The sequence below is a fragment of the Nicotiana tabacum genome, chromosome 11 (assembly GCF_000715075.1).
Source record: "Nicotiana tabacum cultivar K326 chromosome 11, ASM71507v2, whole genome shotgun sequence".
Lineage (NCBI taxonomy): Eukaryota > Viridiplantae > Streptophyta > Magnoliopsida > Solanales > Solanaceae > Nicotiana > Nicotiana tabacum.
In genome coordinates this window covers 53,221,498-53,247,783 of record NC_134090.1, presented here as the reverse complement: position 1 = coordinate 53,247,783, position 26,286 = coordinate 53,221,498, and the positions used below count along the sequence as shown (strand labels likewise).

At 37.5% G+C, this 26,286-nt stretch overlaps 1 protein-coding gene across 1 annotated transcript; it reads right to left on the bottom strand.

Annotated features, from left to right (window-relative positions):
• Positions 1–1,807: 1,807 nt before the first annotated feature.
• LOC107792671 (asparagine synthetase [glutamine-hydrolyzing] 2) lies at positions 1,808–23,993 on the bottom strand. The gene is given in 14 exon segments (XM_075225077.1): positions 1,808–2,246; positions 2,407–2,514; positions 2,608–2,694; positions 4,453–4,565; positions 5,289–5,421; positions 5,538–5,759; positions 5,859–5,939; positions 7,060–7,221; positions 7,867–7,961; positions 8,949–9,044; positions 18,478–18,619; positions 18,810–18,905; positions 20,878–21,016; positions 23,783–23,993. Coding segments are annotated over 14 exon segments (1,776 nt in total). The 5' UTR covers positions 23,863–23,993; the 3' UTR covers positions 1,808–2,024.
• Between the last annotated feature and the right edge of the window lie 2,293 nt (positions 23,994–26,286).

Genomic DNA, 26,286 nt, shown 5'->3' with positions numbered 1-26,286 from the left:
CAAATAAACTTGAAGCTCATTTAGATGTGAAGTTTCATCATAATTTTCACCTTGAGACCCCCTGAACTCCGTCCAAGATTTAAGAGCTTTTAAGCCCGCAACTCTTTTAGAGGATTGTGAGCTAGACGAAGTAGGGGTTGGAATAGTTGGCCTAGCATGCTCTAAGGCAAGTTGATAAGCATTATAAACTGTTTGAGCGTTAATCTTAATTGAAGCTTTTGCATCTGCAAGTGTCGCAATTTCCTCATTTGAAAGATCTAAAGCCTTATAAATATTTGAATACCAAAAATGAGGACCTCCCAATTTCATTGTAGGATTTAGCATTGCAGCAAGACCATAAATAGGAGGGATAGGAAAAAAATATTTTTTAAACTTTTGTTTCATTTCATTTATAGCAAGTTCATAAATATCTCCACCCTCACTAAATTCAACAAACAAATCAGATAGTGCTGCAATATAAACTAAACAGTTTGAAATAGTAGGATAATATTGCCCAGAAAATGCATTTGTTGCAATTTGAAAATGTTCTAAAAAATCTAAAAGAATTTTAACATTAGTCCAATCTTGAGTGGTAAGCATTTCATCATCATCTTCACCACCTACCCGAGAATTAAACGTTGCATTAATTGAGTTTCTATATTCATATGCTACTACTAAACTTTCGTACATACAATTCCATCTAGTCGGGCAAGGTTTAGGAACCTTTCTTTCTCTAAGGCCATATTCATCACATTTTTTAAAATACTCTCTAAGTCTACTTCTACGGTTTGAATAAAAAAGCCAATTAAGAGCCATTCTAACCTTTTCAATTTCTATGTTTAATATTCGCATACCATCACCGACAATTATGCAAAAATATATTCTAAAAACGTAAGAGTTGAAACGAGTTTACTGGATTGCCGAATAACTTCTTGAAAATTGAAAATCGTTGAACACTTGAAAACTTCAATTCAACAACTTCACAATTTTTCACGAAATTTCAACAATAAATTAAGTAATTGTAGTAGAGAGATTGAGAGAGATTGAGAGATATTGAGAGATATTGATGAATTGGTGAATAAAAATGAAAGAATGAGGGGGTATTTATAGTTGAGAAATGGGGAAAAGTGTAATTATATAAAGTTTGGGGTTAAAATAAAGTTTGGGGGCCAAATGGCCATTTTTTTAACTTAAAAAACGGTCATATTTTCAGCCCAAACGGCTAGATTTTAAATATGGCCGTTGCAGATTTTTTTTTTTTTTTTTTTTGAAAAATAGCCGTTGGGCCCGCCAGGCCCGCCAGGACCGGCCCAGGCCCGCCTGCCGGTCCCGGGCTCGTGGGCTCACCCATGGAGACCAGCCCGTGACGGGCTCAGGAGGCCCACCAAGACCGGCCCACCAGGCCCGTTAGGACCGCGGGCCCGGTCCGGTCCGGTTCAGGCCCGGCCCACCAAGCAGCATTAGTCGGATCACTAATTCATTGTGCTCTATTCAAGTTTGCATTAAGACGATTCATTATAGTCAGAGTATTTAAGTTGGTTGCTAAGTAGTAAGCACCACAATTCTCTTCCTTTATTTGAGCATGATCGGCTAATCTTTTTGGAGCACTCATAGCTACAACTACACTTATTTACAACCTTGAATGCATGATGTGTGGCCAAATATGTTAGGATAAAAGACGTGCATTATTTATGTTTATGTTTTAAGGTCAACCGATATGAAATTTTCATGAACTGACGGTGTATTTAACCCCACCCCAGCCTCAAAATGCTCCGTTCCTGATTCAGGAAATCAGTCATTCACACTCAGGTTCCAAGTCATGCATATATTTGTCACAATTCATGCATATTTCTTCTAGTAGAATAAACTCGGGTAACTGAGAAACAGGGTATCTACAACCCAAAAAAAGAAAAAGAGAAACACACAGGGAATAACACCGAAGAATTCAAACTCGTGAAAGAAGTTAAATAAATTGACAGTAAGAACAAGTCATGTTTTCAATATGTTAGACCAGGATGAACTTCCCAGCGCGAATGAGGATACAATCAAACAGCTACTGCAGCTTTATCAACTTCAAGTTTCTGAGGGGTATCTGTTGCGACTGTGGTTTTAACCTCTGATGCATCCTCATAAGCAGCTGCATGAACACCGAGTGCAGCTCGTCCAGATGGATCTAGATTCTTGGACCAAGCTGCGTCCCATTCTACTGCTTTTGCAGTGCTGCATGCCACACTTGGACCACCTGGAACTGTTTCCCTCGCAGCATTCTGCTCCAAATAATAGTTATCAATGTGATTACCTTTATCAACAAATATGAAGATAGAAGCGACCTTGTTAACAGAAGGAAGAAAAAGAAAACATTGTTTGGGACAAAATATCAAAAATTGAACATGAATAACAAGGAAAAGAAGACTATCTAAGACCCACCTTGGGGAAATATCGCTCAAAAATAGTTCTATAGTAGTATCCTTCCTTTGTCGTGGGTGTGTTATGCGGGTAAACGAAACTTGCATTCGCTAACATAGAATCAGAAACCTGGACCAAATATACGAGATGTGTTCAACAAAACCACAAAGGAAGGGATAAAGAATGGAAGAGGAGGGAAGAGAAAACAACTAAAAAGCTCACCAGTCTGCTTGCGTGATCCTTCAAACCATCAATCCAACTGTAGCCAACTCCATCACTGAACTGTTCCTTCTGCCTATACAAGATATGCTAAAAACGGAAAGCAGATGAAGATCAACTACTTGATCATAATGTCTTTTCAAACATCATTTTATTATATATATCACACACACATATATAGGTTTTACACATGCATGTGTTTTACGTGAATATATAAGTGAAAGGTGGGAGGAGTGTGTACATATAATACCCTTATATGTACAACAACAACAACAACAACAACAACATCCCAGTATAATCCCACCAATGGGGTCTGGGGAGGGTAGTATGTACGCAGACCTTACCCCTACCCCGAGGGGCAGAGAGGCTGTTTCCAGGAGACCCTCGGCTCAAGAGAGCAACAAGAGACAATATATTAGTACTATCAATAGAGTCATAATAAATAACATAAAATACATAATATAAAATACCAGAATAACAACAATATAAGAAATATAGGAAATACGAAAAGGATGGAGAAAAGGGTGTGAGGTATACTAATATCCAACCTACACAGCCCTGCATCCGTTACCGATCAGTGGCATCCTAAGACTAACTCCTAAATGGCTAGTGTTACTCCAGTGCGCTGTAGTAATACTCACAGACTTCCCCCTAATCTACAACCTTAATGCTCGACCTCCACAATTCCCTGTCAAAGGCCATGTCCTCAGAAATCCTAAGTCGTGCTAGGTCCTGCCTAATCACCTCCCCCAATACTTCTTAGGTCTCCCTTTACCTCTCCTCATGCCCACCACAGCCAGTCGCTCACACCTCCTCACTGGCGCATCAGTGCTCCTCCTCTGAATGTGTCCGAACCATCTGAATCTTGCTTCCCGCATCTTGTCCTCCATGGGGGCCACGCCCACCTTATCTCGAATAACTTCATTCCTAATCTTGTTCATCCTTGTATGCCCGCACATCCACCTCAGCATCCTCATCTCTGCTACTTTCATCTTCTAGATGTGTGAATTTTTAACCGGCCAACACTCGGTCCCATGCAACATAGCAGGCCTAACCACTGCTCTGTAAAACTTACCTTTTAGTAACGGTGACACTTTCTTGTCACACAAGACTCCCGTTGCTAACCTCCACTTCATCCACCCTACCCATATACGATGTGTGACATCCTCGTCGATCTCCCCGGTCCCCTGAATAACTGACCCAAGGTACTTGAAACTACCCCTCTTAGGGATGACTTGTGAGTCGAGCCTCACTTCCACTCATGCTTCCATCGGCTCGGCCCCAAAGTTGCACTCGAGATATTCCGTCTTCGTCCTGCTCAGCCTGAAACCTTTAGACTCAAGGGCATGTCTCCAAACCTCTAGCCTCTCGTTGACGCCGCGTCGTGTCTCGTCAATTAGGACTATGTCATCAGCAAATAACATGCACCATGGCACCTCCCCTTGAATATGATGCGGTTATAGCATCCATCACCAAGGCAAATAGGAAAGGGTTGAACGCAGACCCTTGATGCAACCCCGTAACAACCGGAAAATGGTCGGAGTTGCCTCCTACTGTCCTAATTCGAGTCTTAGCTCCATCATACATGTCTTTAATCACCCTAATGCAGTCAACCGGGACCCCTTTAACCTCTAGGCATCTCCATAGGACCTCCCTAGGAACCCTGTCGTACGCTTTCTCTAGATCAATAAACACCATGTGGAAATACCCTTATATGTGACACATATAATACACATCTCATACATTTGTGCATAAGTGTACACAATGTATTGGGAGTCTACTGCCTGTTTATGCAAATGAATAAACAAAGATTTTGATTTTGGACCTGATACAAGAAAACAAACAAACCTTTGGCAGATAAGGATTCTGATCATCGTCAAAAGCATTGCGTAGAACCCACTTTTCTATTCTTCCGAGATCAGGTCTGATCTGCAATGTTTCAAGAAAAGTTCTTCAGCATACTATAGTCACCGCAAAGAGATGCATTAATTTGTAATTAGGATTATACTAGATGTACAGATGAGATCAGCACATCAGCAACATTTTAATGAGGTTATGGGTATGAAGCCATTTTCTGTCCCATATATCAGACCCATTCAACTAACACTGACTTGTAATATGGAGATAAAATACTTGAGTGTACCTTCCATTGTTTTATTTGGCAGATATTCTCTAGACCTAACATAGATCGCAGCAAGTTTGAGTCTAGAAATAGCTTGCAGAACCTCAAAGGGGCCAAACAGAATTAATCAAGATCCAAAAACACTCTTCATCTATCCAGAGATAAACACAGGAAAGTCGGCACATCATGAATTCACGGTGGAACAACATTGAAAACTTTCTTATTTTTTAATAATGGTGGTTTTGAGTCAGCTCGTGTGCACCTGCACTAATCTACCAGGTACCTGCTAGCTCTAACTAGCTCATATACTAGTTAACTCTATCTACCAAGGCTTAAACGGATTAGAAGAGTTCACCTAGTATTTTTTTTAACCTCAGATTTGAACCCTGGTCTCCCATGACATTGAGGACTATTTTTTCTGCATAACTTGTGTCATTTTTGTGTAAAATGTCATTTTACCCCCTTCTTCCTTGAAGGAAAAAAAGAATCTCTCTTTTCAATTCTTTTTTTTTTTGGTGTGTGCGTGTGGGGGGGGGGGGGGGGAATCACCCTCGGAGGTTACATTTCGACTCTGGATCCATGTTCATCGCAACATTGACAAATTCTTTATCCAAGAAAGGTACACGAGCTTCAACACCCCAAGCTGAAGTGGATTTGTTGGCCCTCAAGCAATCATAAAGATGAAGTGCTTTAATCTGGATTAACATCAAAGCGTCCATCAGAGCAAGAAATAGTTCAAAGAAGTATTCTAGTAAAAATACAGTTACTTCCAATAATCCTGAATGACTGAAGAAATGACAATGAGATCCACCTTTCTACAAGTTTCTTGGTGAAACTCCTCTTTGTTGGGTGCCTTGTGGAAATATAAATAACCGCCAAAAATTTCATCAGAACCTTCACCAGATAGAACCATTTTCACACCCAAGGACTTTATCTTCCGAGACATGAGAAACATTGGTGTACTGGCTCTGATAGTGGTCACATCATATGTTTCAACATGATAAATGACTTCATCTAGTGCATCAATTCCTTCCTGATGTAGCAATAGAAAGAAGTAGATAGCCAATTTGACTTAAGCAGTTATACTCCTATAAGGAAAATCAGCATAGGATGTCTTTATGAAGAAAGTTACCTGCACAGTAAAGTGAAACTCATGGTGACGAGTTCCAAGGTAGTCTGCCACCTCTCTGGCAGCTTTCAGATCAGGAGAACCCTAAAGTCAAACAAAAGACAACCTTAATTACAATGACAAAAGCAAAAGAGAAAACAATATAAAAGAAAACAAAACACTAAAAGTATAAAAAGATGGATAAATCACTCATCTCCGAACTGCTCAATCACACCAAGTGGCTTTTCAACAAATCTCTAACTTTATTTCTGTCATTTTGGACAATAACATACCTACTGCATAAAGAACACTAAACACTTTCAATTGCACTAAGGTCTGCCAAATTTGGCATCGATAAGAGGTGTTGGAATAGTTTAGCACAAGAAATATTAGTGGAGCTATTACAGATTTCGAAAGGATGTAGGTTTAAATTTATTTAAGTGTCACATTATATCACAACAATACCTGCTTTTTATAAAAGTTTATTAGCAATGAACTGTGATCAGTTCGAATCATTTTGTAAAGTTATACACTTGCAAATTTCAAACTCCCGCATGAATACAAGATAGTAGCACTTTTTCAGGAGGACGTGATAGCAGAAATAAACAAAATATTAACAAACCTTGCAACTGGAGTTACATTGCATGTCTCGGAGAGTAAGACCAAAAGACAACAACAACAACAACAACAACAACAACAACAACAACAACAACAACAACAACAACAACAACGACCCAGTATAATCCTACAAGTGGGGTCTGGGGAGGGTAATATGTACGCAGACCTTACCCTACCCCGAAGGGTAGAGAGGCTGTTTCCAGGAGACCCTCGGCTCAAAAAAAGCAACAGGAGCCGATATATTAGTACCATAAAAATGCATAATAAAATAATAGCATAATAAGAGATATGAAATACAAAGGCATATAATTGCAAAAAGAGAAAAAAAATCTACAATCAAGAGAAGGAAAGCCAGGATGGACCAAATTCATATCAGAATTAATCACAATGTCAAAAGGAAATTTCAGATTCAACTGTAAGATCATTTCCCAAAAAGGCATTTGGTATCTTTAATAATGAGAAATTCCATTTCCTTTTTACTATTTTCAGAAAATCCCTATATATGGAAAAGAAACAGCAATAATGGTCTAGAACTTCCATGTGAATTGGGATGATACAGCTAGCAATTCCCTAATCAGAGCAAGTTTACAAAAGGGAGCATCACCACCTTCAAGCCTACGCAAAAGGTATGCAACTGTGATCCCCATTGTCGCGCAGCTTCAGTATCAGCCAAATAACGGTTGGCCACTGCAGCAACAAGTGAAGAATCTAGTCCACCTGAGAGAAGCACACCAAATGGTACATCCGTCATAAGTCGCTTGACTACAGCCTGCATAAAGTAAAGGTTGGGAATAAAATTAACATCTAATGCACCAAATCAGTAGTAATACAAGGATAGTAGAGAGAGGTACATGAAAGATGAAAATTGCGGGAAAAACTATTGCATATTTCACATACGGTAGTATAATTTGCATGTGAAGGTAAAAAAGAATTGATAAAGATTGAAATAAAATATCATGTAAAGTCTATGCAAAAAAAAAGGACAGCCCGGTGCACTAAGCTCCCGTTATGCGCGGGGTCCGGGGAAGGGTCGGACCACAAGGGTCGATTGTATGCAGCCTTACCCTACATTTCTGCAAGAGGCTGTTTCCACGGCTTGAACCCGTGACCTCCTGGTCACATGGCAGCAACTTTACCAGTTATGCCAAGACTCCCCTTCAACATATATCACAAAGTGTTATTAACATTTTATCATTTTCTTTTGATAAAGAAGGTTTATTTATAGGCAAGAGTATTACAAAGAAGAGGACAATCAAAATAAGCACAATACATCAAGGAAATTCAGCGCCCAGTCAGTCAAGGGGATATGTGTCCTCAAAAAACCAAAGGCTTTTGATGAAGTTCAAAATATAACAAAGTGGCACCTAAATATTATGTACAACTCAGAAACAAGCGACATCCAAAATAGAATGACCTTCTCAAAAGCTTTCCGTAAGACAAGGTGATCATATGGAGTAGAAGGAATGGTTTCTGAGTACCATGGTGGGTTGTACCATCTTCTGAGTCCTCCTGCACCCATAATATACTTGAGAAATAGCATGAATAGTTCTTGAAAGTAAACATTTGAAAGGATGACTTTGGTAATGATGACGATTTAAATAGTCCCTCCATGCCAAAGACGAGGTTCACTTTTTGTCCATCCAAAAGAATTTACCTTTCACCTCAAATGATGAACTTCCCCATCCCAATCTCCAAGGGCATAAGCAAATATAAAAAAATACTCGTTTAATTTTTTATGAGGGTATTGAACACACACAGTTTAAGATGCTAACATGAGTTGTTTAAGGAAGAAAATATTAAAGTAGTGGAAATAGTTAGTTTAATACATCAAAAAGTTTAGTGTACGGAGATCAAAAAATGTTGTCAAACTTTTAAAACGTTCCAAAATGAAAAAGAAGTCATATAACAGATGAATTGGTGTTCTATTTACGGGCTCCCTCTAGATTAACAAAAACTCAATAGAGCTTCTCTCCTGTAATGTTTCATTACGCTGATGTTCCTTTATCTAGGACAAATAGAACCTCTGTTTAAGGTCGACATGTTCTTCACTGCTACATCAAGTTTAAACATTGTAAATGCATTAAAAAATGGTGTTATATTGCAGTCTCACAATTTTTTTATTTGCAGAGGGACTAGAAAGTAATATAAAATCTGCTCAGCCAGTACATCAGTACAAAGTCAGAGGATTTTATATTAACCGACATTATCAAAAGTACATCACTCTAGCATCCCAAATATCCTAAAAGATTCATTAAGCTCCACTGGTTATCCTAAAAGTTATTTTATTGCAAATTTGTAATAATTACATGTAATTACTCCTTTGGTTGATCAAGAGATAACAATTACACCATCAATAAGGGTTTCAAGACTGTTTCCGACAGGGTCCTAAAGTAAATCTGAAATAAATAGCAAAAGTACGCTGATCGTATAGGAAACATGATCAACTATCAACATAAATGAAGCACAAGCTCAGAAATGAGCTTCGTATGGGCATACCATTTTTGCTTGAATAAATGTGACCGGGAAGGAAACTAACAAATCGTTCACAGTCATCACTTAAGGCTTTCATCTCTGAAGAAAACCATACAGACCCTGCATAAAAAATAATATTTATTTCAGGTCATTGCTTGCATATGCATAGCCAAAGTTGTTTAAAACTGAACTTGCGCAGTCAATATTACATGATCAAATAGAAGCTTCTGTTATTTTCTCTACATGCAGAAAGAGCTGAAAGCAAATTGTGGAAAGATAAAAATTATAGACACTTACAATAAAGCAGAATACATCAGCAGTTGTTTAGACCGACTACTAAAACAACTCATCAAAGCAAAGCAAACATGTCTGTCCACTTCAATGTGCAAGGATCCAAAGGTCAAGGAGCAGGATTCTACCTTAAGTTTCTCCCTTTTTCCTTTGAAGCGAAACATGTAACACTAAACACACAAAATTTCTACCTAAGGCATAAAGGAGGAGTTCAGGATCAGTCAGGCTTTGTTGCAATCAGCATGAATACAAAGTGTGGTCCAATATACATGGGTTAAGCACACCAGAAAGATAGATGGACAGAACTTGGAAGGACTAACACATTAAACTCGTAAAGAGTGAAGAGCAAGATCAATCAGAAAATGAAATGACATGTGAGCTTGATGTTCATTAACATTCTCACCACCGGAGAGTCACATAACCTCATCCATTAACAGCAAATAGAGAAAAATTGTCACAATATAAGAGTATCCAGAAAAGAAAAAAAACTATCTTCATTACAGCTACAACTACAGTGCAGGCACCCAAGGATGTGGCCAAGTGGTCAATGAAGTAGGATGAGAACCATGAGGTTACTAGTGTTAAGTAGTTAGTCATGTTTAGTGTCCCACATCGGGAAGTAGATACCTATTATTATGTAATTACTGTATATAAATAGGGTTGTACAACACTTTAATCAATATAATATATTTTTCTCCCGTGCATTCTCACATGGTATCAGAGCGGCAGTGAGAAAACATCCGGGGAAAAAAAAAACCAGCCGTCGCCGTGCTTCAATTCCGGTGACCTTTTAGGGCTATTTTTCGTCAAAACCAATTCCATCGGTGTTGTGCAAAAACCAACACCACCACAAGGTCCCCCAACTTCCGGCGACCAAACCCCAGCGAACACCTCCGTCATAAGCCGCCTCACGCACCGCCACGCGCCGATCGGAGACAGTCTTCTCCGGCGAGGTCTACTCCACGCACCAGCGCATGGAGCCCGTTCCGTCAATTTTTTCAGAAAAACTCCTTTAGGTTAGTCTGATCGCTCTACCATTCCGAGCCTGCCCATATTTTTATTTTTTGATTCCGAGCACTTTGAAAATTTTCCGGCAACTACAGTAGTTTTCCGGCAGTTTTTGGGCAACCACAGTTGATTCTTTGTTTTATTTGGTGCTAATTTGCTAGATCTCTTTTCAATCCAATAATGTCTTTGGGAGTGGATGTATTTGGGTCTAAAAACACGAGTTCTGGAAGTTCTGCTATTATGATTACCTCAGAACCTTTAATGAGAAGTTCAAACTACTTAGCTTGGGCTTCGTCTGTCGAGTTGTGTTGTAAAGGTCAAGGAGTTCAAGATCATTTAACAAAAAAGGCTAGCGAAGGTGATGAAAAGGCCAAAACACTTTTGAAGAAGGTCGATGCTCAGTTATGTAGTATCCTGTGGCAATCTATTGATTCCAAGTTGATGCCCTTGTTCCGTCCATTCCAGACATGTTATTTAGTTTGGGAAAAGGCTCGTACTTTATACACTAATGACATATCTCGTTTCTATGATGTAATATCGCGAATGACAAGCTTGAAGAAACAGGAATTGGATATGTCTACTTACTAGGGGACAAGTACAGGCAATCATGGAAGAATTTGAGACGTTGATGCCAGTTTCTGCTAGTATTAAAAAGCAACAAGAGCAACGACAGAAGATGTTTCTAGTTCTTACACTTGATGGACTCCCTAATGACCTTGATTCAGTACGTGACCAGATTTTGGCTAGTCCGACTGTCCCCACAGTTGATGAATTATTCTCTCGATTACTTCGCCTTGCTGCAGCACCAAGTCACCCAGTGAGCTCATCACAGAGACCTGACTCATCTGTTCTCGTATCCCAGTAAGTGAACAATCGGGCATCTCAAACTATGGAGAATAGACGAGGAGGAGGTCGTTTTGGAAGATCTAGACCCAAGTGCTCTTATTGTCATAAACTTGGACACACTCGTGACGTGTGCTATTCTTTACATGGTCGTCCACCCAAAAATGCTTATGTTGCTCAGACCGAGACTATAGGTAACCGGGTATTTTCTTTATCGGAAGGGGAGTATAATAAGTTCCTTCAGTATCGAGCAAGTAAGCAGACATCTCCACAAGTAGCCTCTGTTGCTCAGACTGATGCTTTTGTTGCTGGTAATTCTTTTGCTTGTGTTTCCCAGTCTAGTACTCTTGGACAATGGGTTGTGGACTCAACCGCTTCTGATCATATCTCTGGTAATAAATCACTTTTGTCAAATATTGCGTATTCACAGTCTCTTTCCACTGTTACTTTAGCCAACGGGTCTCAAACTAAAGCAAAAGGAGTTGGACAAGCGAATCCCCTACCCTCTGTCACTCTAGATTCCGTTCTTTATGTCCCTGGTTGTCCTTTTAATCTTGCATCTGTTAGTCGTTTGACTTGTGCCCTCCATTGTGGTATATATTTTATTAATGATTCTTTTATTATGCAGGACCGCAGTACGGACAGACGATTGGAACAGGACTTGAATTAGAAGGCCTTTACTACCTTAACCCACTCAATTCCTCCAAGGCATGTCTAGTTACAGATCCTCCGGACCTAATTCACAGATGTTTAGGACATCCAAGCTTCAGAAGATAGTGCCTAGTTTATCTACATTAGAGTGTGAGTCATGTCAGCTCGGGAAACATACCTGAGCCTCCTTTCCTCGTAGTATTGAGAGTCATGCATAGTCTGTTTTTTCTTTAGTTCATTCTGATATATAGGGTCATAGTAGAGTCAACTCAACCTTGGGATTTCGTTAGTTTGATAGTTTCATTGATGATCATTCAAGATGTACTTGGATTTTCTTAATGAAAGATCGTTCTGAGTTGTTTTCTATATTCCAGAATTTTTGTGATGAAATTAAAAATCAATTTGGTGTTTCTATTCGCACTTTTCGCAGTGATAATGCCTTAGAATATTTATCCTCTCAATTTTAGCACTTTATGACTTCTCAAGGAATTATTCATCAGACCTCTTGTCCTTATACCCCTCAGCAAAATGGGGTTGCAGAGAGAAAGAATAGGCACATCATTGAAACTGCTCGCACACTTCTCTTTGAATCTCATGTTCCGTTGCGTTTTTTAGGCGATACAGTTCTCACAGCTTGTTATTTGGTTAATCGAATGCCTTCATCTCCCATCCAGAATCAGATTCCGTATGCAGTATTGTTTCCCAGTCACCCTTATACTCTGTTCCTCCTCGTGTTTTGGGGAGCTCTTGTTTCGTTCATAATTTAGCCCCTAGGAAAGATAAGTTAGCTCCTCGTACTCTCAAGTATGTCTTCCTTGGTTATTCTCGTGTTCAAAAGGGATATCGTTGTTACTCACTTGATTTTCGTAATTACTTTATGTCATCTGACGTCACATTTTTTGAGTCTAAACCTTTCTTTACCTCTTCTGACCACCTTGATATATCTGAGGTCTTACCTATACCGACCTTTAAAGAGCTTACTATAGCTCCTCCTTCACCTTCCGCCACATAAGTCTTACCCATTCCAACCGTTGGGGAGTCTAGTGTGGCTCCTCCTAGATTCCCCGCCACCGGAACACCACTCTTGACATATCATCGTCGTCCGCACCCAGCATCAGGCCCAACTGATTCACATCCTACACTTGACCCTGCTCCTACTGCGGACTTGTCTCTTCCTAGTACACCGATTGCACTTCGGAAAGGTGTATGATCCACTCTTAATCTTAATCCTCATTATGTCGATTTAAGTTATCATCGTCTGTCATCACCTCATTATGCTTTTATATCATCTTTGTCAATTGTTTCTATCCCAAAGTCTACAGGTGAGGCACTATCTCATCCAGGATGGCGACAAACTATGATTGAGGAGATGTCTGCTTTACATGTGAGTGGCACTTGGAAGCTTGTTCCTCTTCCTTCAAGTAAGTCTATTGTTGGTTATCGTTGGGTTTATGCAGTCAAAGTCAGCCCGGATGGCCAAGTTGATCGTCTTAAGGCTCGTCTTGTTGCAAAAGGATACACTCAGATTTTTGGGCTTGATTATAGTGACACTCTCTCCCGTGGCTAAAGTAGCATCGGTTGTCTCTTCTTGTTCATGGTTGTTGTACGTCAATGACCTCTTTATCAGTTAGACACTAAGAATGCTTTCCTCCACGGTGATCTTGAGGAAGAAATTTATATGGAGCAATCACCTGGTTTTGTTGCTTAAGGGAAGTCTAGTGGTCTTGTATGCCGATTGCGCAGGTCACTATATGGTTTGAAACAGTTCCCTCGAGCTTGGTTTGGTAAGTTCAGCATAATTATTCAGGAGTTCGGCATGACTCGTAGTGAAGCGGATCACTCTGTGCTTTATCGACATTCTGCTCCTAATCTGTATATTTATCTGGTGGTTTATGTTTTTTTTTAGAATGGTAACAAATTATATAAAAGATTAAAAATATTTACAGGAGATAGTGTAAGCCACAATCAGACCCCAAAAGATCTGCAACTGCCTTGCCTATTCTAATCGATTACATTTCTTCTAGCAAATCTAGTAAAGAATGTACATCCTCCCTATAGCTCTCTTTGCACCAAAAATGAAATAACAAAAAACAATTAAGCTTAATTTTCTGGTAAGAGGCTAAGAGCTAGGCCTATCTTCAAAAACTCTGCATTCTTTTCCTTCCACATGACCCACCAGATACAAGCAGGAACTACTTTCCACCATTTCTTCTGTTTAATATTTGCCCCTCCATTGTTCCAGCTACTGAGAAGAGACGCAGTGTTATTGGGCATTGTCCAGGATATTCCAGCCAAATTGAGATAGAAATGCCAAAGTTGAGTGGTATGTTGATGATATTATTATTATTGGCAATGATCATGATGGTATTACTAATCTGAAGCAGCATCTCTTTCAGCACTTCCAGACTAAGGATCTGGGCAGATTGAAGTATTTTCTAGGTATTGAGGTCGCTCAGTCTAGCTCAGGTATTGTTATTTCACAGCGGAAATATGCCTTAGACATTCTTGAGGAGACTGGAATGATGGGTTGTAGACCAGTTGACACTTCTATGGATCCGAATGCTAAGCTTCTGCATGGACAGGGGGAGCATCTTAGAGATCCTACGAGATAGAGGAGGTTGGTTGGCAAATTAAATTACCACACAGTGACTAGACCTAATATTTCTTTTCCGGTGAGTGTTGCAAGTTAGTTTATGGTTTCTCCCTGTGATAGTCACTGGGATGCAGTTGTTCGCATTCTTCGGTATATAAAGTCAGCTCCAGGCAAAGGGTTACGATTTGAGGATCGAGGCCACGAGCAGATTGTTGGGTACACAGATGCTGATTGGGCAGGATTACCTGCTGATTGACGTTCTACGTCTGGATATTGTGTTCTAGTAGGAGGTAATTTAGTCTCTTGGAAGAGCAAGAAACAGAATGTAGTTGCTCGATCTAGCGCCGAAGCCGAATATCGGGCCATGGTTGTGGCAACGTGTGATTCTAGTTTGGATCAAGCAGTTGCTCAAGGAGTTGAAGTTCGGAGAAATCAGCAAGATGGAACTGGTGTGTGATAATCAAGCTGCTCTTCATATTGCGTCAAATCCGGTGTTCTATGAAAGGACTAAACACATTGAGATCGACTGTCACTTTGTTAGAGAAAAAATACTCTCAAGAGATATTGTTACAAAGTTTGTAAAGTCGAATGATTAGCTAGCAGATATTTTCACTAAGTCTCTTACTGGTTCTCGTATTAGTTACATCTGTAACAAGCTCGATACATATGATTTATATGCACCGGCTTGAGGGGGATTGTTAAGTAGTTAGTCATGTCTAGTGTCCCACATCGGGAAGTAGATACCTATTATTATGTAATTACTGTATCTAAATAGGGTTGTACAACACTTTAATCAATATAATATATTTTTCCCCCGTGCATTCTCACAACTAGTTATTTCTCATTTGAGCTTTCATGCATTTCATCAATCATTTTATTTGATTCTTACATATAAAAGCTCAAATGAGAAATAACTCTAGTTACTATATGTGCAATCATTCGTAGCGTTTGGATAAAGAAAATATCATCATTGTGCAACTTCCGACAACTATCAAATCTGTCCCAAGTTTATTTGCCTTCCTAAGGAGTTGCACTTAACCCAACACCAAACCTAGACACAAAAGCTTCGTGCCAACATACCCGAATAAACCACGTCCATGTCGGAGCTTTCACTCACCCTTACGTGCTTGTGATAGTCGTGTTCCCTAACAAGAGGATAGTGTCTCTAATTACATATTCAATGGTGCAACTGGTAAACCTCTTTCCTATCCTCGACTCCATCCACTACCCATTATTTCCTTATAAATCAAAAACGAAATCAAAACCTTTGATTCCAACCCCTTTCTCCCTTTGTTTCCAAGTTCCTGACAGCAACCAAAGAAGTCCTCACCTTCCCAACCCTATTATCCCTGTAGCCCTAGTATATTCTTGTCAATAAGACATTTCTCTATCATATCCATCATAAAATGCCTAGGAACTACGGGAAGCACTTGAGTACCTGGTGGTCTCAAATAGAGGCAACTCCCTTCATCAAAACTTGCTCTATATATACTGGCTCCTCCTTTGATACCTCTAACTCAATTGAAACAACCTCCTTTGATTGGTAGGTAACAGTTTGCCTATCTTTATCGGCAACTATCTTTATCAGCAAGAATTGAAATGTTCTTGAACTGAAAACTGATGTAGTGAGTCTATCAGGTGTCAACTGGATAAACTCTTTTGATCCATATTCTTCTTTAGTTCCACTTGTCTCACTGACTCCAAAACCAGGGGTTGCGTCGGCAGTAGAATGTCCAGCCTCCTTTCCATTATCATAATTTTCTTGATTTATCCGGATTGACGAAGTTTTCTGTTGATCTCTCTTGAAAGTCGGAGCTTACATGATTTGGCTAGACTCATTACAAGACTAGGCCATTTTTTGTGTTTGAGGCTCTCTCCGCATGCTCGCTTTTCCTCCTCGCAAACAATCACTTTGTTTAGGCTAGGTGTAGTTTGTTCAAATGTTTGGGCTTCTCCTTCACCTGTTTCTTTGTCAAGTCTTTATTTAGCAACCTTTCGGGGGACCAAAACGAGGCCCGACATTTATTAACGCATTTTGGACCAATTTAAAATTTGAACCAGATCTACACTAGCCTTACCGTGCTAAATTTTGCAGATTATCTATTAGCACTTTAGTAGACATCTTCTAGATTTTGTTCCTGGTTCCTTCTCACGCAATGATTGTTGACGGCTTCACCTTACTTAATATGAAATAATGAAAAATTCTACCAGTGTAACCTTACTTTAGTTCACCTGACGATGGATGGAGATGCCTAGAAGTTGGGGCCAATTCCATTCCCATCTTTGACAAAAGCCATAATGGAACTGTTCATTTCTAGCAAAACTTAGCGCCGGCACCTTCCTTCGATCCTTCAATGTTCTTATCCCCTAACATATCAGGGCCATGATCAATTTCAGGAAATCCTCCACCAGTATCCCAATTCAGGGAACTAGCCCAGGCATCCTGGACGGCAAAGAAAGCCTACAATACTCACCATTTTAAATCCTTTTCTTCCTCCTAGACAACTAGTTCTGAATGCCCAAATATCAAGTAGTAGATAGGCCTTTTTTATCCATAGCAACGCTCCCTCAAGAATACAATATGTTTCCGACTCTAATGACAGTTGTAAAAGCAACAGTGCCTACCATGCTCAACCCCAACCAGAAACTTCTACATGCTAGGTGCCAAGTCAAATATTGCACCTGTTGATCCTCTTCATTGAAATTAACATACGACTTCACAAAATTTTCTATTCTGCTTTTTTAAAATCAATTATTTCTTCTCTTCTCTGTTTCTCCTCCGGTCATTAAAAATGTTCCTCAACCATTGACATTTACTGTCAAGTGATAAATCCAGCAAGGTTGCTGCCTCCTCATAGTACTTCAAAACAAACACGGATATGTTGCTTTCCATTTCTCCAAACAGTGTTCAGAGTTCCTTAGTCACACCTCACAATGTTGTATAGCTGGCCTTAGGTAATGTCCGGTTAACTCTACATGTGTTATTCGCTGGAATGATAGATAACTGAAGATTAGGTTGAACTAGCTTAAGACAGATGTTCTTGGTACATTGTTGATCTACAGCGGCAAGAAAACATGTACTGTTCACTATTATACATCATTTGTTTGTAACAACAGCATGAGACCAGCATTATAGTAGGTAGGGGTGTCAATGGATATTCGAAAATCGACTAAACCGACCGAACCGTACCGCACCGAACCGATTTTTAGCTTTCTTTTTAAGAAACCGTAGGTTTTTATATAAATCTACAACCGCACCGATAATTAGGGTAGGTTTTTTATTTTATAAAAATAAACCGAAAAAATACAGAACCATACCGAATAAATTTTACATGTAGAAAATATATTTATTTAGTAAGTTTAAAAATAATAATGCAATAAATTTTCTTTGAGCCTTGGAATTATGAAAATTATTACAAGCCAACAAGTAATTAAACTCAAAATACTAATTCATAAAACCTATTATGCTACTTCTACTTAAACTAAATTATTTCAAGTATCTTTATTAGCAAGACACAAAGTATTCTAGCGATTATGAGTAGCAAACTACAATGAATTGAATATGTTTCCTTTCATATAATTTAGATTTATCTTTTTGAATATTTAATCTTCTATAGACTTTATTCTTGAGTCCTACCTTGGTATATCTTTCAACTCGTGTGATTAATATTTTCTTTGTCTTTGTTTGATTTCTTTTACGCTGTTGTATAATAGTTGATGGATCTATATTCTAGCCATCTTTCTTTTCTTTTTTTTTAATTCATCACCCTTTAAACAGTAAAAATATCTAGAGAGTTTTGCTAAGTCCTATAAAAGAATGTATGTTATTGCAATTCTACTTCTACTGGTGAATTTTACATGATATTAAAAAATACCGAAAATTAACCGAACCGTACCGATACCGAAGAGAAACCGACATGATTGGGACGGTTTCAAAAAGTCTAATTTTGGTTATACATAATAGAATAACCTAAAAATTGGTATGGTACAAATTTTATAAAATAACCGGCCGAACCGAACCATTGACACCCCTAATAGTAGGCAAAACAACAAAGATACATCAGTCAAATAAAAAACAAGGAAACAACAAAGGAACTTCATATAGCTCACGGGCTATTTATTAAAAGGACAATATACCAAAAATTATGAAATGGAACAATTACATACCATCAAGACCCCATCCCATATAAAGGGGTGTAATGCCAATTGCATCCCGAGCAGCAATGAAACTTTTATCACGGGTGTCAAGAAGCACAAAGGAGAACATTCCATCCAACATGTGAACGAAGTCTTCTCCATAGTCTTCATACTGCGATAGGTAGATTGCGGAGTTCAAGTACCATAAGAAAGAAATTATGACAAAAAATCTCATTCTCCTACTACAATCCACCTTTTTCGCTTTTGATGAAAAATTTGAGTCATGGTATTTTGAAATCATTCTGCGCACAGAAACTGAGAAGTCATGTATAGTTATCTAAATATATTCTGAAAGTACTTACAAGATGTGCAATAACTTCACAGTCACTGCCAGTTCGAAACTGGTGGGACTTCAGCTTTTCCCGTAAGTCTCTATGGTTATATATCTCCCCGTTAACCTAAAAGCAAAAAGAATAGGATATCAATATATGGAAGAAGATCAGAGTAGTCCAATCAAGAAGGATCCTGAAAAGTATGAATTAGTTTTAGGTATTTGACAAGGGTAGTTTATCTAAACAACAAAATGACAGAATTATATCTTCTGCAAGCTTTTGTCCGGCACATTTGATCTTCTGAATATCAATCCAAACAATGTAATCATGCATATTATTCCTTTAACCTAAGACAACTTATAAGATTTAAAGTACGAGGGTGAAACCATCTAATTGGCTGTACTTTCAGACATCAATTCTTTAAAAACTAAAATATATATTCTGAAACTACATAAAATATACTATAAGTCACAGTCAAAGAAAAAAGGTATAAAAAAGAAATTGAAAAATTGGTAGTCAAAAGAAACACTATTTGACACTCTAAATAGTAATAGAGTCATGTCAAATTGGACAGTGGCAGTGCTTACAAGTTGCTTTAACCACGTTTTATGTTACTGCTACACATCTCCTAGAGAAATTGAGCCGTAAATTCTGCTTCGATTTCAAGCATACAAAGGCTATTTGGTCTTTTGTTAAAAGGTAATGAAGTCACTATTTGCAAAAGGGAAGGCCAGAGTCATCCTGGTAAAAAAAAAAAGCACAAGGAAAATACAGGAGAATAAATTTGGGAAAGCAACCATTTTCAGGAAGTGAACAAAAACTTTTAGAAAAGGAGATGTCCTTCAAAAAGTTCAATCAGATGAATTGACATTATCCTGAAAAATGTGAGAAGCTCACCCAATTTATTACTTTCTCTTCAGTCAAACTCACACAATTTATTACTTAATCGTCCACTTCAACAGACTTTGCAGAAGCACAAATGTTTTGGTGTTACACTACTTATTAATATAAATGTGGCTGCAAGGAGAGATTTATTCATTCTAGTGTGAATCTGTTTTGGGATATAGCAATGAGGATAGAGGGCATCTTATTAGGAAGGGAGATAGCAACTAGACCCAAGATTTCTGTCTGCTCTATGTCAAAAATAATATTTTTATGTCTAAGACCATGTTAGATTGTGTGGCTTCACCTCATATAAAACGATTAATTGCCAGCAGGAAGAAATTTGCTTACTCATGTTTTCTCAACCTACTATTTTCGGAAGACTCTAGGCCTTCCAAGCAGTGTTAAAACACAATAAATTTTGAGATGATGAAAGACATAAAATACGCAGCAAAAAAACAGCCACATTTCTGAAAGCATTCATCAGCTACACTAATAGTTGAGGGAAAGCATGACTGTTATGGTGTAACACTACCCTAAAGCTTACATGTTCTTCACATAATTCTCTTATAACCACTTCAGCAAGGAAAGAAGAAAAGGTCCTCCTCTAAATTCAGTCATTCATTTTTCAGATCTACTATTTCAATATTTTGCTAATTCATATTTCCATTTACTCCATCGTTCTCAAAAAATACCAAATTAGGCACCCAAACAAGTTTGTGCTCTGTATCTAATACATTGTTGCTGATAAGTCAATTAAAGTACCGCCTAGCCCTTCACCTCAACATTTTAAAGGTCATAAAATGGAAAAACAATTTATTTTCGGCATTGCAAAATGTCAAAATATAAAATAAGTCAAGAAAGTGAAACACATGGGAAGGGGATTTGGTTAAGTTGCCTAAATAGCTGTACTGCTAGACGACCCAGAGATCTTTCAAATGAGCTGAGTAAATATTGATAACAGTAGAGGAAATTCTCCGTATTCACCTAGTCAATCGCCTAGTTACTTTACCGCATATGTTCCAAATATGTAAGAACTAAAAATTTCGAAATCACAAATTGTTTATTCCGATTTTCCTGTTAAGATCCATTCAAAGTAGAGGAAATTTATCCTACGAGAAAAGTTTGTACTATAGAAGATCAAAACGCACAAATATTGTCCAAAGTCCATGTACCGTTAACTATCTAAGAAATGATATAATAAATATTTCCCTACCGCGACAACAATGGTCTTGTCCTCATTGTAAAGTGGCTGATCTCCAGAAGTTGGGTCTACTATTGCCAACCGTTGATGAGCAAGATAACAGTCATCATGGCTATGCAATCCACTCCAATCAGGTCCTCTGTGGCGTAATCTACACTTGCCAGACATCACATCAAAGACAAATCAGGATAATTTCACGTCTGTAGCAATGTAGAATATGGTACTGTAGTAAAGCTACCGCTTATCATACTTCAAAGCAAAGCCCAGAGAATTTGGATTAACAGCCCAACCCAAGATCAACTAAAGAGGCAAAGATAGGCACTTTACATGTGAGAATTAAGAGTTGAAAAATGTGATACGAAAGATCAGGGTTAACACCATGGGTAAGAAGTATGCCCCAACAAGCAGAAGATAATGGTCAGCATCTGTTAAAAGGGGATGAACACGTGTCGGTAAGTTGAAAAGCAAGCCAGGTAGAGGCCAAATGGTGATTGCTGGGAATTTCCTTTACATAACCAATTTCTAAGAATTTCTTCAGGAAAAGAAATCGTGGTTCTCAGGAAGTAAAAGTTGTCCAGAGGTAAAGAACTAAACATGTGGCATCAACTGGGATCATGACAGATCAAACGAGATGACAGCAACTGATTTTTTAGAGGGTAGCACAAGAAAAGGGGCACACGCTTTTTAAATGAGGAAAATCAAACTGAGAAGATGGGGAACTGAGGATGACGAAACAGAAGCAACAAAGAATAGTGGTTCACAAAAAACAAAATAGAGATTGGACAGCGAACCATGCATTACTACAAGGGAAAAAAACAGTCAACGCATCAGAATACTTGAAAGGCAGTAATAAGCAGATAATTTCAGACTCGGAAAAGCAGAAAGGCTTTTGGGAGGTATTTTGTGGGGTCAGATGAAAAGAAAGCAAGAGAATTGATAAAACAATTTGAAAATGCGTGCAAGAAGATAGTGAACTAAGTGAGAGGAGAATCAACCAAGTAGAAGGACAGGAATAAGCAAGAACGCTTATCAGAAACGCTGGAAATGTGAAGTCTATATGCAAAGGAAGCAGCTTTCGGAATGCTGGAAATGCAATTTCTATAGTGCAAAAGAAGTAAAACACAGACAAGCAGAAAATTTAAATTGACTTCTAGTTAGTCTACCCCTTGAGTTTGTTCACATACTGACACCTTTTAAGGTTCTTTTAATATCTTCTTATCAAACAAATGCAAATTGTTGAATTGTTGACCGCCTCATCTAAAAGCTTAAGCTGTTAGAAAGGGACAATTCTATTTGTTTAATTATGCCAAGACGTCCCCTAACATGCCAGCCAAGCACGTGGAAATTTTTTATGAAGGGTGGCATGAGATTTGAACTAGGAAAAATTGTCTGCTATATTATCATGATAAATTTTGTGATTATCTGCTCTAAAAGCTAAGGATATTAGAAAGAACACGCTTTTATATACTTAACTATGCTTTCAACACATTTCACAATTTGGAAATAGTTGGAAAAACCTCATTAGCTAAGTAATTACATCTTACAATAATAATAATAATAATAATAATATAATAATAATAATAATAATAATAATAATAATAACAATAACAATAATAATAATGCATGCTCACTACTAAAAGTTCTCAAGGCCCTATTCTTTAAAATATAAACTTCTCTTCACTCCTCCCCTCTCCTCCACCACTCTAACTCTCACACCACCACCACCACCACCACCCCCTCGGACTTCCACAGCTACAAAGGCTTGTTTCGTTGGTGTTACAGCTTACCATGAGAACAATCCTACCCACTCTGGAGCCCTCCCAAAGAAATTCTTTACGGAGCCAAAGGATAAAGCCCTAAGAGGCAACCTACTTTGTCGAGAGTCACAGCTATCATACTATTAGCTCAGCTTAGCAGCTTGACCAACTCTATATGAATGCACATAATGACTGAAGCAATGTTTTTTATGAGAAATGACTGAAGCAATTATCTTTCTAGACCTGCCCCCTCCTAGTTCTACTTCTTTCAAGTGTGAAGTTCCCAGAAGATGCTTAATCGCAGACACTAAATTAGACTTAGGCCTTGTATAGAAAGTCATTCTGTATGGAAAAAGAGAAGTTCTTTAGAGGAAAAAAATATTCCGTTCTCCCTTTACTAATTGACCAGTAAACACTTCTCAATTATTGGAAATTTTCAGAAAACACAGGAAGAGTTAACTAGTTAATTATATCACTATATTGTAGATTGGTTTTTCAATTCTTGAGAAACAACACTAGAAAACAAAAGGAAGACATTTGGTATAATATGCCCCAAAGCAGACTAGATTTTCCTCCATCGATTAACTGAGATGTAAGTGCTACAAAGCTGAGTCTAGTGTGAAAAGGATGGTATTATCATCTTGACATCACCTAAGAGCAGCATATCATGCCTTAAACAACACATACCACCAATTTCACAGTGACATACTCTCCTTTGAGATAAAGCTATTTTTTAGCCAGGTTTTACCAGCGAATCGAACGGGGATTCAAGTTTCCAGAGATATTTCACTGTCATTCTGAATTTGATCTACTAGCAACCCGTTATTTAATGTAATTCAATAACCACTCTAGCAGTATTACTAATAGCCATCACTTCGTGTTTTAAAGCGCTGAAGCGATGCAGAGCGAGGGGTTAACCACATATCATAAGAACCATAAAAATGCCAAATTTTCTCGAGGAAATCAAATGTCATATATTTGAGAGATTCAAAAGAGAAATCCATACAAAAAACGCTGATTATAAATTGACAAAAATAAATCGAAGACCACGAGAAAGCGAACAAGTTCACGAATAGCAAATCCAAAACACATGCATACCATTGACACCCCAGAAGAATAAGAATGCTGTAGAAAATCGGAAAGCAATAAAAAGAAGAAACCTTCTGGAAAGTTCGATGATTCGGGAACGCTTGGCCTGAGAGTTATCAATGCAACCAAAAACAGCTAGTATTCCACACATGGCTCGCTCTCTCTCTCTCTCTGATGAAATGAGAGATAACTGTTGTGACTGCTGTTAGAATGAAAGGGGAGGCTGCTGACTCAGAGCTTGTTATATACAGTAACTGTTGAGCTTGAATCTGAGCCGTTAATTCTCCGACTATTTTTGGAAAGATTCCAGCCTTTTAATTTAATTTAATTATTAGGGTTTAAATTTTAAAAGCGCTGTTTAAGATTCGTGCTGGCGGGTCCCATGTAGGATCAGTGGCTCCAGACTTTATACAATGATCTGTTTGCTAAAACTCTTTGCGATTTGTTTTTATAGCTAACGTTGAAATACACAAAGATTAAGCTTAGACATAACAAATAGCTTGAATCCCCTCATCTTTTTTTAAAAAACTTTTCATATTCCATTTCTTTATTCTTAATTTTTCCATTCCTCTCTATATGTGCATCCTCTCTATTTATCTGAAATATTTGTAATTGTTTTGCCAATGATCGTTGCGATATGAGAGGCGAATATAGTGTTTTACCGACAGGTTCAACTGAATCAATAGCTTTTGATGCGGAGTAAAAATTTATTAAAACTGTAAAAATAGTATATATGAAATTATAACTTTAAAAATATAATTGCTTTAATGCTAAAAACCTTAAATGTTGAACCCAAAGAATTTAAATTTTGAATCCGCCTCTAGTGATATGAAAGATGTATTGTCTTATTTTCTTACTAGGGGCCACAAAAAATAAACTAAGTACTAAAAATTATGTCTATATTAATAAAATTTAACCAATACATTACGACACTGTATTTCCACTTCACAAGTCTTGTTTATTAGGTAGTTACAGTTTACATGTCAACTGTCATGCAACATCTAACAAGTATACTACAACTAACTATCTATTTTAGTGCAACGTATGATCTCACACGTATTTCCAATAGCAATTTTTATGTTAGGGATTATTTTATGAATATCTTTTTCTATGTTACTTGCTTTACTTTTAAATTCGACTTTTGATACTTATACAGTTATGTTGTGATTTTTTAAGCGAAGTGTCTGTTTGAGATAAATATTATATAAGTTATTAATGAATCATTTTTCATAACGATTTCAACATTTTTTTCGACTAGCTTGTTACATTTGGTATATATTTGATGAAATTTTGTTATAACAATCTGACTTATTTAACTACGTACAAAAATTCTATGAAATCAAAAATTTATTTACAATCATTACTTATGTAAATACAAAGCTCACAGTTCTAAGTAAATCTTACGAAAATTAATAATTTGTTGATTCCTTATTTAGTTTTACGATATTTACTAGCCAAATTAGCTTTCGTAGTCAGTGAAAAATTATGAGTATGTGAGAAACTACTTAAAAGAGACCGAGCTTAAAAAAAAAAGAGAAGATAAAAGGGATACATTAATTTGAAAATATTGGACTAAAATTTATGTCCAATGATCATTGGATTTTTTTTGAGTCATAAGGGAGTAAAAGGTTTATGAATGTCGTATTGTCCCTTGGGTGACTTATATGGTCATATAACACATGAGACGTGACCAATTGTTTATTGGTCGAGGGACCAATTTGAACAAATTTTTGGTCTTTTCGAGAGATGAGTTCCATATTCAACATAGCTCCAAATTTCATGATTTGACTGTTCATGCACATCGTTTTTTTTTTTTTTTTTTTTTGCTTTATGTTTTTTCTGTCGTCGCTAGTCAAATAATAATTTTTTCATGTCTAATCAAACAGGGTACAACTTCGTGCTATATTAATTCACTATCTTGTTTTAATTGTTTACAACTCTATCAAGATTATATTGACATGATTTTGTGCTATATTTATTTTACATGTCTTGTAATCTTGTTCATATTCACAAATTCTACTAGATTGGCATAACTTTGTTATATATTCATTCTATATATTTTGTTTAATTGATCACAAATTTTACCAAATTGGCATGACTTTACACTATACGGACATGCCATGATAATTCACAAACTCTGCCTACTTGGCATGACTTTGTATTTGTTTGATTATATACCAAACTCTACCATATTAGTGTGACTTCGTGATCTGCATTTGGCTTATCCGTTAAATTACTCACACAAATCTACATGATTGGCATAATTTGTCTATGTTGTAAAATTGAGTGTTCAACAAATTTGCAATCCTAGTTTTAAGCAACTCACCTCAAATCTAGCCAAATGATCTCAAACTTGAAACCAAGCTTTCAAACACCAGCAGAAAGGATCTTCAATCACCAATTTAATCAAATAACACAAAATTAACAAGTCTTCTTCAACATTTTCTAAGGACCAACAATGAAATTTTGAAATTTTTAAAAGAAAACATTAAATTAGTGTATAAACTAAAAATGTAAGCACAAATAATTAACATTCAAATAATTTTAATAATAATTAATCATAACCTTCAATTTT